The 13459-nt window shown below is 53.2% G+C and overlaps 1 protein-coding gene across 1 annotated transcript; it reads left to right on the top strand.

The window, feature by feature from the left end:
* Positions 1-278: 278 nt before the first annotated feature.
* APEH (acylaminoacyl-peptide hydrolase) lies at positions 279-12154 on the top strand (the record flags this gene model as incomplete). The annotated part of the gene is made up of 20 exons (XM_014520562.1): positions 279-466; positions 1070-1160; positions 2007-2082; positions 2358-2533; positions 4031-4168; positions 5506-5597; positions 6052-6092; positions 6179-6300; positions 6823-6883; positions 7207-7304; positions 8426-8477; positions 8682-8770; positions 9208-9346; positions 9515-9598; positions 9686-9766; positions 10508-10596; positions 10991-11181; positions 11276-11378; positions 11464-11570; positions 11953-12154. Coding segments are annotated over 20 exons (2124 nt in total), but the record flags the coding sequence as incomplete, so codon positions are not given.
* Between the last annotated feature and the right edge of the window lie 1305 nt (positions 12155-13459).

A 13459-nucleotide genomic window follows, 5' to 3' on the forward strand; every position in this document is an offset into this window, starting at 1 on the left:
ACCGGCAGCTGCTAAGGCTTGAAAATCAAGGTCTGATTTCTCCAAGGCTGTGCAGAGGGGTTGAGGCCGCTCTAGGAACTGAACCCAGGTCTCGGGCCCAGTCCCATCTGGTGGCAGTAGGCGGGCCTGCTTCCAGGTGGCATAGGCACTCGGGCCCCATGGGATCTCTGTCCTCACGTGCTCTCTGCCTCCCAAAGAGGTGAGACTTGGGACCTAGCACAGCAGAAGGGGGACATCTGGGAGCAGCTGTACTATCTGGTTTCTTCCTCAGTGCATGAAGATGGTGCAGGGGGAAGAATTGGGGCCCCTGGGTGGCAGTTGAATTTGTTCCCCTTCTAGAGTGGTCTCAGCGGGACTTGGAGAGAGCCGAGAGTGTGAAGTTCTGCCGCCAGTACCTTGTCTTCCATGACAGCAGAAACATCGTGTACTCGGGCCCCTCAGGTGCCTGCACCGAGATAAAGGGCGAGTGAGTCTGCGCTGCCTGCTAGCGCTCCCCATCAGCAGCTGTCATGTCTCTAAGGCTTGGCTGGGAGCTACTGTCTCCCCTACTCAAGCCTGACTGGAAGGATAGCAAAAGGCTGTCTTGCCTGGGCTCTGGGGGTTTTGAGCAGCTAGTGAGTAGTTCAGTCAGTATTGTTGTCTGCCCCTGCCCTGATCACTGTGACAGGAGTGCCAGTAGCAGGGACAGACACTTCATGCATCTGGCCCCATGTCTGAAAGAAGGGCCCCTTCTAGGGTGGGGAGGGGTTGGATGGGGCTGTTTCCAGGGGGCCTCACAGCTCTGTTGGGAGCCACAGTGTCCTTGCCCAGCCCTGAAACCCCTGACCTGGTCCTGTTCACAGAACATCTTGAGAGTAGCTCCAGGAGTTGCTGCATAGGAAAGCCTGGTAGCAGAACTGCCCCTGGCCCTCAGACCTTTACTGCATTGCCTGGTATCTCCTGCTGTGCCACCTCAGGCAGAGGGCTAGTGCAGGCTCACTGATCACATCTCTGGGAGGGGTGTGCTCAGTACCAGAGCCCCTTGGTGCCTCCTTGCCCTTCTGGTAATGGGGCTGATCTACCCTTTCAGGCTGCTGAGCAGAGAGTCACCCAGTGGGACACTGAAAGCCGTCCTGCGAAAGGCCAGCAACAGCAAAGGCGAGGAGAAGCAGTTCTTGGAAGTGAGTCCATCTATCTGGCTGCTGGAGGAGACCAGGGGGCCTCCAGTCATTTATGACTAGATACCATATGTCTGCATTAACCTTGCTTGGCCCTTTCAGAAGAACCAGACAGGACCTGGTGCTAGTAGCTCTCAAGAGAAAGGACAGACTTTCATTTGACCTGCAAGCTGCTTGCTGCCCTTTTTCTGGAGTCCTGGCAGACTCCCACCTGTGGCTCCATACCCTATGCCTGCTCCAAACCCCATACCTGATTGGCTGGGATCCCTTTCCCTGCATGCCTGCCAGGCAGCTGGGTATGGATCTTTGCCTGACAACATCAGCCAGGCAGGGGCTTCTGCCATCCTGAAATCTCATGATTAGGACTCACCCCAGTACAGCTCAGTGAGGCCAGCCTTCTGATGAGAGGCAGGGCCCAGAGTGATGAACATTGAGCTTTGGATATCCACACTCATTTTCTTGCCAGGCACAGCAGGGCTGACCCAGAGGGATCTGTAGGGCATCAGCTTCAGCTCCAGCTCCCTGCTCTACAGCTGACAAAGCTGTCTCTGGTTTCTGTTGTACCTGTCCCATCAGAATGGTCCCCACAGCTATCTGAACATCCCAGAGGTGATGGCTCCCACCCTGCTGAAATTCCGCAGGTTAGGGCTTACCCGTGTCCAGCAGGGTGGCATCAGGTCAGCTTTAAAAGCCATCTCCCTGGACACGCTGCAGCTGGGAAAGCCAATAATTCTTAGGCTGATGCATGGCTCCCCAAGGAGGGTGACTGGATGCCTTGGCTCCTGATGTCCCTGAGGGTTAGGATCACAGGTTGCAGGGCTCCATCTCTTGACATCTCTGTAATCTCAGATCTGGGATCAGAATCGCAAAGTGAAGAGCATCAACTTGACAGGACTGGAGAAGCATGGCAGCATCTACGAAGATGGTGAGCAGGCTCACTGTGGAGCATCCCTGGGTTCCTGGGAGCCCCTTCTCTCTGAAGTGCAGGTTGGGGTGGAATAGTAGATTTACAGGGACACTGGGCTGGTAGCAAAGGCATATGAGTAACAGAGGGAAAGGTTGGTCCTAGACCCTGGGGCTGGCTGAGTAGTCGAATGGCATACCAGGGGCTGACTGGTAAGGTGGGGGCAGGCCCTTGAGGCATTATACTGGATGTGCTGAGGCATACTGCCTGTCCAGGTCTGACCTACATTTTTGCAGATCAGTTTGGCTGCCTGGCCTGGTCGCACTCAGAGACCCATCTTCTGTATGTGGCGGAGAAAAAACGCCCCAAGACTGAGTCCTTCTTCCAGAGTAAGGCACCAGAACTAAGCAGCAGCACAGCTGAGGATGAGGAGGCAGTGTCAAGGCCTGAGAAACAAGACAAAGCTCTCAAGGTACGCAGGAGTTGGGTAGATTTTGAGGAACTGGAGTGATGTGTGACACAGTTCAGGGACACAGGTGTAGCAGGGGTGGGCCCAGGGGCAGCTGCATGCTTCCTGCCCCACTCCAGCCACTCAAGTTCCCCTCCCTTTCCTCTCACCTGCCATGCCTTGATGGAACTATTTCTTTTTGTAAAAAGGGAGGCTGCCCCAGGGTTGCAGAGCAAACCCTAGCTTATTCTTGGCCAGCAGGTCCATCCTGTACCCTGCTGACCTAAGTCAAGTCCCCCTGGCTCCATCAGTCTCTCCAGGTACCTGTTGCCTTAAGGGATATTCGTGACCTCCTTCAACCCCTACAGCCATTCCCATACCTCACAGATGTTACTTCAAGTTGTCCACTGGATCCTCTGGTCCCTCTGTCACACTCCCATCAGACTGCCAGGCCCCTGGCCATGGTAACACTTTCTGTCTTCTCTTGACCCCTGGCCCTAATCCCTTCCCAGGCTTTCACTCTCTGCTTAAACCTGTTCTGGCCCCAGCCTTCTGCTCTCTGGACCCCTGGCCCTTGTACAGCAGCTGTAGCCCTATATTAGCCCTCTAGGTCCCTGATCCTAGGCTGAGCTGCTTCCACTACACCAGTCTTTTTCTCTGGGCTCCTGGCCCTAATCCCTTCCCCAGGTTTTGGCCCTCTCAGCTTAAGCCCACTGTGTCAGCCAGCCCGCTCAGGATCTCCTCTCTCTAGTGCCTGCAAGGCCAGACTGACCATGTGGTCTCGGGCACTGGTTTTATGTTCCTCCAAAGCTCCTTCCTGTCAGGTGGCTCTCCAGCCACCCACAGGAGTTTCCATTTTGGCTTGATGATGAGCCTGCCCTTCTCGGCCCTGGCTTAGCTCAGCTGTTTGTAACTCTTTGTTTCTGGGCTGCCTAGATGTCTACCTCCTGTGCAGCTTGTGCACCTAGCTCCTGGCATAGTCACTCCTTAGTGGTAGCCCCTATCTCTATGGTTACTAGTCTTCCTGCTTTCTAGCAGCTAGCTGTCCAGTGGCTAGCCTGCTTCCTAGCTGCTGGCCCCCACACAGCCAGCTTAACCTGCTGAAGCATCCCTTAAAATAACAGGTTCCCTTTTACAACAGGAAATCCAAGTTTATCTCCTACACTCATGTAAAGTGATCTGTTGGTCTTGAGCACTGGCTTGACTTCTCGGGGTGGGGGAGTAGTCATTCTTTTCTCTTCTGTACTACGTTTAGTTTGTTCACTGTGAGCTCTATGTTGTTTTAAGGGATGCTTCAGCCATACAAATAACAGTCAGCTTTGCCAAAGCCTCCTGGGTGTGACTTGTTCCTAGAGCAGGACTAGTGAGCCCTGCCTGGCCTATACTGTTACTAGGATCCTATGTTCTGGAGGGCACAAGATTTAAAAGCTATGGCTCAGTGGGGCTGGGCCATGGCATGGCCTGTGCTGGTACCAGGGTGGCGTGGGCATTTTGGGCAACTCATAAAATTTTGTGTTCTAGGGGGAGCAGTTTGTATACCATGAGGACTGGGGCGAGGCACTGGGCAGCAAGAGTGTCCCTGCCCTATGCGTGCTGGACATTGAGAGCAGCAACGTCTCTGTGCTGGAAGGTGTCCCAGACCACATCTCCCCTGGACAGGTCAGCATGAGGATCGGGGAAGCAGCTGGATAGGGAGAGGCTGGTGAGCAGGGTTGTGTCACTGCAACCCAACACCTCCCCTGCTGAGTAGCTGTAGGGAGCATGCAGATGCCAGCAGCTAGAAGCACCCAAAACCCCCTCTTCTCCTTTCCCCTTCGCACCCTGCCTTGCACCCATGATGAGTTGAAGCATAACAGTAAGGTAATCTGGATCCAAGACCCCCTCATCACCAGAGTAGTGATGGATTCCAGGCTCAGTTCCTGTCTTGCATGTAGGGCAGGTGTGTTTCTGTACTTCATTTTTATATATGTAGTTGAAAGGGGACTACAACTCGCACAAAGTCATCAATGCAAGACTGTGGCAAAAAAGGCAATATCATGTTGGGATGCATGAACAGGAGAGTTGTATATATAATGTGAGGGGCTGTTGTTCCACTGTGCTTAGCACCAGTTAGGCCTCAAATGGAGTCCTGTGTCCCATTTGGAATACCGAGTTGCAGTGAAGATGGTGACAAACAGGAAGCTGTCTAATAAGGATAAGAATGCTACAGCATTTGAGAACATGCCCCAGCAGCAAAGGTGGAAGTGACTGGGTTTGTTTGATATAGGCAAGAGAAGGTTGATGGGGCTAGGGACATGAGAACAAGCCTTTCAATATGTACAGGTTGTTATAAAGGAAACAGTTCTGTGAGGGTGCTGAGGGAAGGACAAGAAGATTCATTTTCCAGCAAAGGTGATTTATGGGACACTGGAAGGACTTTCTAACTTCGAGGTGGTGAAGCCCCAGAGCAGGTCACCTAAGGAGGTGGGAGAACCTCCTTTTCTAGAGGTTTAAGAGATGGATCAGACAAACCTAGAACAGTGCTAGCCATCCTGTCTTTGGCCCTGCCCTGTGGTGTGTCCTCTGAAAACCCCTGCCTTCCTGACACTTGTGATTTGCATCTTTATTACAGATGCTTGTTGAAGCCTCTTCCAGTTAATCATGTTACCCCATCCAACCCATAGTTCTGTCTGATAAAGAGAGTTGTTTAGCCATGTTAGTTTGAAATTGGTCATAAGGCAGGGCAGGGTGTCAATGTAAAGACTAACTGGTTCAGAGAGACATGAGCTTTTCTGTAAGCAACAGTGTACTCCATCAGATACTAATAAGGATGCTTTGTCAGATGCTAGTATCTGATGAAGTAGGCTATCACCTATGAAAGGTTATGTTTCTGAACTAGTTAGTCTCTAAAGTGTCATCCTGCTCTCTCTTCTGTTCTCCCAGTTTGTTTCCAGTGTCATCCTAGGTCCCAGCTGCTTCACTTATGCTGTCTGATGCTTTCCTGCTTTGTCCCACAGGCCTTTTGGTCCCCTGGTGACACTGGTGTGGTCTTCACAGGCTGGTGGCATGAGCCCTTCCGTCTGGGGCTGCGGCACTGCACCAACCGCAGGTGAGAGCCCTATGGCACCCCTCAACATAAACCCAGCCATGGCTTGCAGCAAACCACACAATAGGTACTGGGGAAAGGGGCCTACCTGCGTGCTACATCTGCAGCAGGAGCCAGGGTGTTGCTGGCTGTAGAAGCATCTCCACCAGCATTGAGCTGAGCCTCAAGTCCTACTAGGGCGTGCTATGGTTCTTGAGCTGGGTGGCTTTTCTTCACTGCCCTTCAGACTGGCAGGCAACAGTTCTCATGGGCAGATGGCTTGTCTAGTGCAAGGCTGGCACTAGTGAGGGGCCCCTGGGCAGAGCCTGCAATCCAGGCCTGTGATTGTGGTGCCCATTGATTGTAGGGATGCAGCTAAAGCAAGGGTGAGGTTTGGGTGCCTGGCACAGCCCCCTTGCTGCTAAGGAAAGGTGCCCTCAGGCCCTTTCCATGATGACTTCTTTGCTCCCATTTGCAGATCAGCACTGTTCTATGTGGACCTGAGAAGGGGGTGCTGCGGTGAGTGATGTTCTCCTTGTGCTGCTTTCCAAGCTTTGCCTTTTCCCTTGTCCCATCACAACCTGTCTCCCTTTCTTCTATTGCAGAGCTGCTGTCTAGTGACACCAAGGCTGTGTGGTCCCCACGCCTCAGCCCTGACCAGTGCCGTATCATCTATCTGGAGAACAATGCACTTGGGCCCCATCAGCAGTGCAGCCGCCTTTGTATGGTGAGTGGTGTGACACCAGTCAGGGAGATGCCTGCACCAGGGACCCAAGGGAGGAGAGTGGCAGTAATGCCTGCCAGAGCCAATCCTGGGCATCATCTTGCCCCATGGGGCAGTTCTTCCTGGGCACCCCAGAAGTCTCTGCTAGCCCACCAGAATAGTGGTGTGGCTGGAGCCAGTGGCCAAGAATTCTGACCATGCTGTCAGTGTGAGTGGCCTGGGTGGCATCACCATAGCAGAGTAGACAGTGTCCCATGGTGGGTGCAAGAGCTGAGGCAGCATATCTTAGCAGAGCCCCATCTCCCTTCAGTGCTGCCTGGAAGTTAGCCATGCTTGGGCATCTCATCCATCTTCCCTGACAGCGTGGAGTGTGTGTCTGCCTAGGGCCAGCATTGGGTCAGCTATCTAGGATACCAGCTGGGCCTCAGTTCCAGGGGAAGAGAGCTCTGTCAAAGAAAGCAGAAATGAGAGTAGAGCCCTGTAGGTAGGTACTGCCTGACTGCCTTGTGTTGCCATCTTTTGCAGTATGACTGGTACACAAAACAAACCTCCACTGTGCTGGAGATTGTGCCTCGGCAGAGCCAGGGTAAGTAGCTGACTGGAGGCAGGGAAGGGCCCAGGTAGCTGAAAAGTGGGGAAGATGGAGTACCCAGGAATTAGGCTCAGCACGTGCAAAGCGGCATGTAAGCAGTGTCTGCTTAGGCAACAAGAGGAGATGCTTTCTGTCAGGAATGAAGGGCAATGGCAAGGCTGTATGTGGGGAACCCAGGCTGGCGCAGCAAGGCAAAGCTGTGCACATGGGGAAGGGGTCACATTCAAGTTGAGTGACATACCTTGCTTCCCAGGGCTTGCCATTGAGACCTAGTAGTCTGTGCTGTCCCTGGCAGAGATGGGGCTCTCTCTTCGCAGGTGCTTTCCCAGGGATCTACTGCACAGCACTGCCTGAGATGTGTTGGGCAGCTGACAGCCGGCGGGTTGTGTTGGACACAGCTCAGCGCAGCCAGCAGGTAAGAGAGCAGGGGCTGGCAAGGGCCAGAGCTCAGCTCCCAGATCAGGGTGGTTAAAAATCAACGATTTTTTTTTTTAATCAAAAGATGTGATTTAAAAAAAAATTAAATCAGATTTTTATTTAATTGTATTTTAAAATTCGTTTTGTTAGGATGCTTTTTAAAAAAAATCTACATAAAGATAATTTTAATTTAAAATGTGTTAGAGCTCAAAGGTATCACCATGGAATAGGGATTGCAACTTCTAATTCTATACTATCTGAGACTATATTCATGTTAAGTTTTTTATAAATAGGTCACAACAGGCCCTGGACTGTATTAGGGGCCTTATCTTATGGGGTTCCCAGAGGCTACTCTGTATCAATTAGTAAAGATTAAAGAAAACCACTCTACCCAATAGGGCTCAGTGCTCAGTCTAGAAGATCTCATTAAGCATTTCTGTGATGCTTAGTTTCAGTTTTCTCTCTCCAGAGATAACATCCTTGTTAACAGCTGCATATGGAGATGAGAGATAACAGACCTGATTACCTACCTATCAGCCCTATTGTCTCTCTGCAAGCTTGTGTATACAGTCAAGCCCTTGCCTCTCTCTAAAAGTGGAAAGTTTCAAGAAGTTAAATAAATGTAGGGGATTGTTGGGGGTGGCGTATATCTGGACGAGGAGGAGGAGTCTGGTGGGAAGTCTTTTGGGATGTTTCTGAGTATAGACTCTCCATTGGTTTGAGATCTAGTGGGGGAATGGTATAGTAGAAGGGAAAACCTATCATGGCATCAGGCTTGGAAGGCTGTACGAGAGACCCTGTTTGGGAATATTTTAATGAAGGTTATATCAAACTACAGGAATGCACTTTTTGTAGAAAACAATGATTAAATTGAGGCTTCCTGACCAGTGATTTAAATTGTGATTTAAATCAACTCCTTGTCCCAGATGAACTGCTGTACCTATAGGGGTTTCCCCCTCCCCTCACTGGCCTACATTCACCTCCAGAGTGCCAGGCCATCCTGCCCCTTGCAGGCCAGCAGTGGACCAGGGGAGCCAGGTGTCTATTCTGTCCCCTGCAGGGGGCAATGCAGGGATATGAGTGGCCTGAAGAAGCTCTGCCCTTTGGTGTTCCCTCTAGGACCTGTTTGTTGTGGACACGCAGACCAGCAGTGTGCACTGCCTAACAGCTGGTAAGTACTGGCAGCCCTGCATCCACTTTACAGGCCCTTCTGTTCCCTGCCTCTGTTGGAGGTACTGGCGGTCCTGCATGTTCCTACAGCACTGGGCAACACCCACTGCCCCAGATCCCTCCTGTTCTGGCCAGTGACATAAGTGCACTCCCAGCACCAAGCAGGCCCCATAGGCTGTGACATCTTTTCTCTTCCTGCCTGCAGATGCTCCCCCAGGGAGCTGGACACTCCTTACTATCAACCGGGATCTTCTAGTGGCCAAGTTCTCCACCCCAAGCTGCCCTCCAACTCTGGTAAGGGGCAATTCAAGATGGGGGAGTGGGGGCACTGGGCTGGAACTGTTCTCCCCTGTGCACCAGCCCTGAGCCTGCTACAGTAGTGAGAGCTTTCCAGTTGCCTCCACCTCCAGACAAAGCATCACCCAGACTATACTGCTCTCAAGGAGCACAGGGCCAGATGTTGCAGGTCATCATTGAGCACATCACTAGAGCTCTGGGTGGCTGTCCCAGTCATCAATGTCAGTTTTAGCCTTCAGCTCATGTCAGATACTGGCTTTTCCTACCTACACCAAAGGAAGCTGTCCCCAAAGGTTGTGCCCACTTTGTCCTCTCTGTGGGGCTCTTCAGAGAGCATCTTGCCCTGGTCCTCAGCAATGTAGCACCCCTGGTGATGGAAGAACAGCATGTGTGCTGGTGCCAGTGCTGCTAATGCTATTGATGTTCCCTTGTAGAAGGTGGGCTTCCTTCCTAGTGTTAGCCAAGAGGCCCAGATGAGCTGGGTTTGTCTGGAAGATGCTGCCCCCTTGTCAGACATCAGCTGGGTCATCCAGTCCCTGCAGCCTCCTTCAGAGCAGGAAAACCCTCAGTATGGTGAGTACAAGGGCAGGAGGGGCTGAGCCATGAGCACAAGCTTAGCTGGGGACCGAGGAGAGTGCTCCTTGTCTGGGCTTGGCAAGCACTGTAGATCCCAGCCTTGTCATTGTTAATGACTACTAACCTCTCTTCTCTCTCGTTCTCCCCAACCCAACCCCTGTGCAGAGGGTCTTGATTTTGAAGCCATCCTTTTGCGGCCCAGCCAGATGACCAGGACGAACAAGCCACCTCTTGTGGTTGTACCCCATGGTAAGCCCCCTCCTCCCCACCACACAGGCAGCACTGCCACCTCTTCTTGCAGGCCCTGTAGGGCTCACCTCTGCTTCCCCTTTTTAGGAGGTCCTCATTCAGTCTTTGTAGCCAGCTGGATGCTGTACCCAGCAGTGCTCTGCAGGATGGGCTTTGCTGTGCTTCTGGGTGAGTCCCACTTACTGCCAAGGAATCATGTGGCAGTGGTATAGGGTTCAAAGCTGGCAATGTGATGGGAGGTGGGCACAGATAGATGCCCCAGATTGGGCCTGAATTAGGCTATCACAGACTACCTAACATGGACCAGTGGTGCTGGAGCCTACTTAGTGGATGCTGTGAACTCTCCCTCATCCCAGCTAAATTGCCCTGGGGAGATTCTGCTAGGTTAGGGTTCACTCCAAGGGATGCCCTAGGGGAAGGCAGAGGCTCTCAAGTGCCACAGTGCCAGGAGTTCCTGCAACCCACTTCTAGGGAGGCACCAGACTCCTGGACAAAGACTGGAGGCACAGCAGCTGGTGGGCAGTAGCATGCAGCAGCTATGCTTTTGGCACGCACAGCTGTAGGGAGTGGCTGACTGGGAATGGAGACAACCACTGGGGCAGCTCTCAAGGCACTTAGTATGTGAGGTTTGTCCCGGCAGTGCCAGGTCAAGGCAGAGGATAGGGAGGTCACAGGGATACCACACTGCTGGAGCCTACCTGCCCTGCAGCATAGGTACCACTCGTACCCCACAAAGGCTAGGCCACTATGCCACTTGAAGGGCAGAGTCTCCAGCAGAGACAGCCCCCATCCCTGCCACATACTGGCCTGCCACCTGCTGTGGTGCTCAGTGGCAGGCAGACACCAGTCCTTTGGGGATTGTCTGAGGTGGGGGCAAGGGACTTACAGTGACACTGCTGTCTGTCCTAGTGAACTACCGTGGCTCGCTAGGCTTTGGCCAGGACAACATCGCTTCCCTGCCAGGCAATGTGGGCAGCCAGGATGTACAAGATGTGCAGGTACAGGCCACAAGGCTGAGTACCACCATGCAGCCTGCACCCTTGAGAAGCTGGGGCCACAACTCTGAGATCCTCCCTGCAACCCTGTGGGCCATCACTGTGATCCTTTGCCTGGGGGAAAGTTCTGTCTAATTAATCCCTAGGGAACAGCAGGGGTAACCTCTGTTAGTCAGCTGATAGGGATCTGGGCCATGTGCTCTTCAACCCAAGTGAGCTATCTGTTCCCCTGCCCCAACCTTGCTGAGCCAGTTATACCCCTCCCCTATTCCCTCTCCACCCCCGCCCCTCCTGACCTGACCCTGGACAACCCTGCTTGCCTCTCTTGCTCCTTGTCCAGCTGGGCTGCAGGCACTCCTGCTGCCCCTCCCAACTGTCTGTTCTCATCTCACTGCAGCACTGTGTGGAATGGGTGTTGCAGGAAGAGCCACTGGACTCAACCCGGGTAGCCCTGGTGGGTGGTTCACATGGGGGCTTCCTTGCTTGCCATCTCATTGGCCAGTACCCGGGCACCTACCAGGCTTGTGTCGTTCGAAATCCAGTTGTCAATATGGCTTCCATGATCAGCTGCACTGACATCCCAGACTGGTGAGTGCCGCAGGCCTGTATCACAGCCCCTGACTGCACCCAGCCCCTGCCCCCCTATGCCCTCAGTGAAATTGGGCCTTGGCTTCTTCCACAGGTGCCTGACTGAAGCTGGCTTTTCCTTCATGCCCACCACCCTCCCAAATGCTGCCCACTGGACAGAGATGCTGCGCAAGTCTCCCATGCAGTATGTTGACAAGGTAGACTTGTCCTCTTCCCCCTCTCCCAGAGTTGGACCCCTAGTGCTGGCTGTGGGACCCAGGTTCTGATTCACTCCCCTTCCAGGTCCAGACCCCTGTGCTCCTGATGCTGGGAGAAGATGACAAGCGAGTCCCTCCAAAGCAGGGGCTGGAGTATTACCGTGCCCTTAAAGCCAGGGGTGTCCCCACCCGGTGAGCAGGTCACAGGGAGGGGCCTAGGGATTGTTGGGAACAGCTTGGAGGCTTGTGAGCAGAATGGACAGGGACAGAATTTCTACCTGGGTTTGCCAGCGGGCAGTCTGGATTGCAGGGCAGGGACTGATGGACACGGGTTTGAACCGGGTGACTGGGTTGGGGCTAGAGCCAAGAGTGAAAGTAGGGGGCCACGTGGGGTGGGCTGGTGTTTCGCTGGCAGCATGAAGGAAGCTAATCAGGTCTGGGACAAGACGAATGGAGGGTTTGCTTCACTTGGGAGCTGGACTGTGTTTCCAGCTACAGGGCAGGTGGGTAAAGATCCCTTGGAGATGCTTGGAGCAGACTCAAGGCCCTTATTAATTCCCATTTCTTCCTCCAGACTGCTGTGGTACCCAGGGAACAACCATGCGCTCTCTGGCGTGGAGGCCGAGGCTGATGGCTTCATGAACATGGCACTGTGGCTGCTAAAGCACCTTAAGTGCTGACTGTAGGCACCTGTACCCTGCCCTTCAGGGCATGCTGTTGTGCACTGCACCCCCACCTAATGCTGTAACCCCCTGTTTAATAAACAGTACAGCTGAGCTAGCCTCTGCCTCACTTTCATCCCCAGGAGACAGCCTGCATGGCTTCTGTTACCAGATGTGAAGGGGCTAAGGACCCCAATGTCAGCTGACCTCTGCCACCCTTGGCACCAGACCACTTGGGAACAGCAGGCAGGGCTGGGAGAGCCATGGGCTACAGATAGACAGGCGCTTCTTCCTTTTGGGAAGGCCTTTAAAGCACCGGGACAAGAGAAAAAGAAGCCTTGTGCCCTTGGGCAATAGCAGTGCTCTCTACATGTAGGAATGAGGGACTCTGCTGTGCAGGTCTACTGCCACTTTGTGGTCCAAGCCACAACCCCTCCCTACTCATGCATCCAGCACTGCCTGCTCCCATCATTGCTTCCAGCAAAGCTATGTCTGACAGGCTACCCTTTGCAGCCCACCTGTCAGTGAAGTTGGCGGTTATGCCCTATGCAGCCCTTTTGCACCAAAGAGTGATTCTCTGCCCTGTGGCACAATTGGCCATCACAGGAGGTGGTACTTCACTAGTGTCCCATTTACTGAACACTCCCCTGCTTTTAAATAGGACACATGGTGCTGCCCATGCTCCATTTTCAGGCTTCCAAGTTGCTTACAAATTTGTCATACTAACTGCCCCGCCAGGAGCCACATGAGAGCAGATGGAACCAGGAAGAGACTAAAGGGACGGCTAGAAGGATCTGTAACTAGGAGCATGCTGCCTACGCTCCAGTTTCTCAGCAAGAGAGAAGAGCTTACTGGTCAAGTCCGTTTCAGTCCTCTCTAGCCACAGGCACAAGTGAAGTCCCAGCCATCTACTGCTGCCAGGCATCCCAGGAGCTCATCTGGAGGGCCCCAGGCTGTGCTTGCATGGATCCTTCTGGAGGGGACGGGGATGGGGGTTGCTACTGTGCACCAGCAGGGAGGACAGGCTTTTGTGAGAATGGCAAGAAACTGTCCATGACAAGCACATCCTTGTACCCAAAGTTCAGGACAGAATGGATTTGAGACTGCCCTGAGGGAGATAATTCCAGGGTAGTTCAGAAAGGGAAAAAAAAAACCTGCAGGGAGGCAACAGGTTTGGATCCCCCAGAGTCTTATCTCCCTGCTGCCATGTCCCTCTCTAAGAGTTACTCAAGACAGCTGTTGCCTTGTCTAGCCTGAGAGTTAACAGTGGAAGTTAACTCAAACACAGACTGCCTTGTGCCCCTCAGGAATGCAGCAGCGCGCAAAGTACAAGCCCAGCTTGGTGCTTCCCCCAAGAGTGCTGTGCTGCGTGGAGTGGGGAAGACAGGCTGTGGCAGTCCAGGAAGCCCCCAAGAAGCA

This window comes from Alligator sinensis, unplaced genomic scaffold (genome assembly GCF_000455745.1).
Source record: "Alligator sinensis unplaced genomic scaffold, ASM45574v1 scaffold467_2, whole genome shotgun sequence".
Classification (NCBI taxonomy): domain Eukaryota; kingdom Metazoa; phylum Chordata; order Crocodylia; family Alligatoridae; genus Alligator; species Alligator sinensis.